Below are 2,936 nucleotides of genomic sequence, written 5' to 3' on the forward strand. Positions count from 1 at the left end.
TTTTATAGTATTTTTTTTTTCTCTTTGGTGGATTTAGTTGAGTCAATCTCAACAATTCGCAATTTTTAATATCGTTCGAATCACAATTAGCAAATAGCAGACACAAAATAAAGCAGAAAGTACAAAACGTTACTTGATTCACAAAATCTAAAAAGAAAATGAGAAATGATTCGAGGAACACAACATAAACAAAATCTCCTAAATCGATAAATAACTATTTCCCCCAACAGTCTTGGATTATTGATGCAACAATTCACTGATTTACATGCTGTAGAAAAATCTCAATTTGGTCAAATACCAAATCACCTCAAAGTGAGCAACAAAAATATGCACCATTCTTAACGAGAGAAGGAAAGGATGATGCATAAGATGGGTACATAAACTGTCTTCTCTATGCATTGCTGATTGAGATAACATGTTTGGATTGCACATCAGATTTTCAAGTCCTTAGAGATTATATAAAGGTGTAGGCCCTAAAGCACTAGAGCATAGTAGAAACCCCAGGAAAACAAGTATTCCATCAAGCCCTTTTGGCAAAGTCATCGGTATCATCATTGTCATCTTTGTAATTTCCTTCTACTAAGTCCATATCGTCGCCTTCAATGCTGGTTTCTTTGTTATCCAGTTGGTCACTACTGCCATATCCGGATCCCTCACTTCCATCAAATCCACCAGCACTGGCATAATTATCACTGCCACCAAAACCAGCAGATGTTTCATGACTACCTACACCAGCAGCAGCATCAAAACCAGGAGCACTGCCATAGCTATCACTTCCTCCACCACCACCAGCAACACCAAAATTCCCACTGTTACCACCATAATCTCCACTGCCACCAGCACTGCTACTTCCATAACTGTCAGGAGTGGAATAGTTATTGTCATAGCCACTGCGACCATAATTGCCACCAGATCCATAGCCGCCTCCACCGTAACCTCCAGCAGCATTGCCACCATAACCGCCACCACCACCACCACCTGGAGCACCATCATAAGGAGAGTTACCGTAAGCACTTCCATAGCCAGCACCAGCACCATATGGTGCATTGCCATAAGAACCACCAAAACCACCACCTCCACCGCCGAATCCACGGGGCCTTTCATTAGCATAATTTACCCTAATCCGGCGACCATGAAGATCCTGAAATTTACAGATAGATAACAATGTTATCATATTTCTAGCAATCTAAATTTCAAAATTAAATAAGAAAAGGTTATTGGAGAATTTAAAATGCCAAAAGATATCAGATGGAAAGCATAACCAGGAAAGGTGTACACATCCATTGTCACAAATAAGTACACAATTTACCTGAAAACATACACAGACTATATATATGCATTAAAAGTACACAACACTAAACAAGTTATGGTGTTCTTGCTGAGGACCGTGTCAGCCCACATCAAGCTACACCAGTGACCACAATCTAAAGGGAAAACAAGAAAAGACTAAAGAGAAACATTGTTTCACACTCTAGACAATCTAGAATACAACACTGTTATTAAATAACCAAGATATACTCTGTGAATTCCCACAAACTAAATGGCATGTATACATAAATTCAGAAAGTAGTCATGAACAATTTGCAGAATCTGCTGTAACCAATGACATTCACGAGATAATAATACAATGAACAACTAATATGAATTACCTGTCCATCCAAGGCTTGAATAGCACTTGATGCCTCCTCAGCTGAACTGAAAGTAACAAAACCAAATCCCCTGGATCTACCACTATCACGATCCACAATTATCCTTGCTACAAGTACAAAGAGCATGGCAGTTAAGAACCAATGTTGAAGAGTAAATTAATATAGACAATTTTCAAGAACCAAAAACCATAAAAGCAAACAACATTAAGATAACAAAAGAAGCAAGTGGAGGAAAAAGAATCTATGTACCATCAACAACTTCTCCATATCTTGAAAATGCCTCCCTCAAACCTTGCTCATCAGTAGAATATGAAACACCTGCAACAGAGGAAATGTTAATATGTATCTATCCATATATCAATATCTATTATATTATTAGTATCAGCTACATTACACCAAAAATAAAACATGATGGATGCAACTTATAAGGTATTTCAAACTTGAATCCACCTCCAATGAACAGTTTTGAGCTTGGAGCAGATGACATGCACCGTATTGCCTGGAAAATAGATGGGGATGAGAGCAATTCTGAACTGATCTGCTTGTTTGCAGCATTTCTGAGTAAATTCCCAATTCGACCAAAGAAAGCCATCGTTGGAACCTGAAGTAAACCGCAAACCTTGATTATTATTATGTTCTATATATGGTATTTCAACATCAAAAAACCAGATTGCCGACACATATGAGACGAAAACAAAGAAATGCAGAAAGAAAAATTAGCCAAATTATTTACTTCAGCTTGTTACACTCAAACTATATACAATCATTTCATTGTTCTTGTCCTAATCAATAACATAAATTCAAAAGCCAGCCATCTTTAACGCTTTCATTACCTAACTATTAGTTTCAGAGAGCTATCTATCAATCAAATTTCAAGCTCCCTGATCAAACCCTTGCAATAACCAATGAAATAAGACCAGCGGATTGAAAACCAAAACGAAAAGAGATATATCAATATCATAGGTAGCATAGCAAGATCAATATTCTCAACTTGTCAAGTGCCGGGGAAGTAATACAAATAAACAACAATAAATTGAATCGGACGATGAAGAAAGAACAAGGCGGAGATTAAAAAAATATAAACGAGAGCAGCACAGTGAAGAAGAAAAAGAAGAGAATTGGAGCCTGGGAGAGTACCTTTGTCAAGTGCTAAAACCCTAAGCAGAGATATTTTTAACCTTTGCTGGAAACTGAAATTGAATTGAATGGGTTTATGTAAATGAAATTCAGAACCAAAAATCCTACGTGGAGACCTGGGGAAAAGCCGATATCAACCCTTGATTTCGG

The 2,936-nt window shown here is 37.4% G+C and overlaps 1 protein-coding gene across 3 annotated transcripts; it reads right to left on the reverse strand.

Moving 5' to 3' along the window:
• LOC107634551 (glycine-rich RNA-binding protein 3, mitochondrial) lies at positions 109–2,936 on the reverse strand. 3 transcript variants are annotated; one of them, XM_016337995.2, is made up of 5 exons: positions 2,787–2,936; positions 2,100–2,250; positions 1,899–1,967; positions 1,650–1,756; positions 109–1,141 (listed from the first exon to the last, which is right to left on the reverse strand). In XM_016337995.2, exons 2-5 carry the CDS (start codon positions 2,239–2,241, stop codon positions 521–523), a joined length of 939 nt encoding a protein of 312 aa, XP_016193481.1. In that variant the 5' UTR covers positions 2,242–2,250; positions 2,787–2,936; the 3' UTR covers positions 109–520. The 3 variants fall into 3 exon arrangements, with proteins under 3 accessions (XP_016193481.1, XP_020979683.1, XP_020979682.1); XM_021124024.1 differs by lacking the exon at positions 2,787–2,936 and adding an exon at positions 2,641–2,769; XM_021124023.1 differs by lacking the exon at positions 2,787–2,936 and adding an exon at positions 2,483–2,611.

This window comes from Arachis ipaensis, chromosome B01 (genome assembly GCF_000816755.2).
Source record: "Arachis ipaensis cultivar K30076 chromosome B01, Araip1.1, whole genome shotgun sequence".
Taxonomy (NCBI): domain Eukaryota; kingdom Viridiplantae; phylum Streptophyta; class Magnoliopsida; order Fabales; family Fabaceae; genus Arachis; species Arachis ipaensis.

Bases quoted from the DNA above. Each gene is read 5' to 3' on its own strand.
- LOC107634551 (XM_016337995.2), bottom strand. From the start codon at position 2,241: ATGGCTTTCTTTGGTCGAATTGGGAATTTACTCAGAAATGCTGCAAAC. The intron at 1,968-2,099 runs GTGGATTCAAGT...CCTCTGTTGCAG, and splicing joins CTCAAAACTGTTCATTGGAG to GTGTTTCATATTCTACTGAT. The intron at 1,757-1,898 runs GTACATAGATTC...TTGTACTTGTAG, and splicing joins ATATGGAGAAGTTGTTGATG to CAAGGATAATTGTGGATCGT.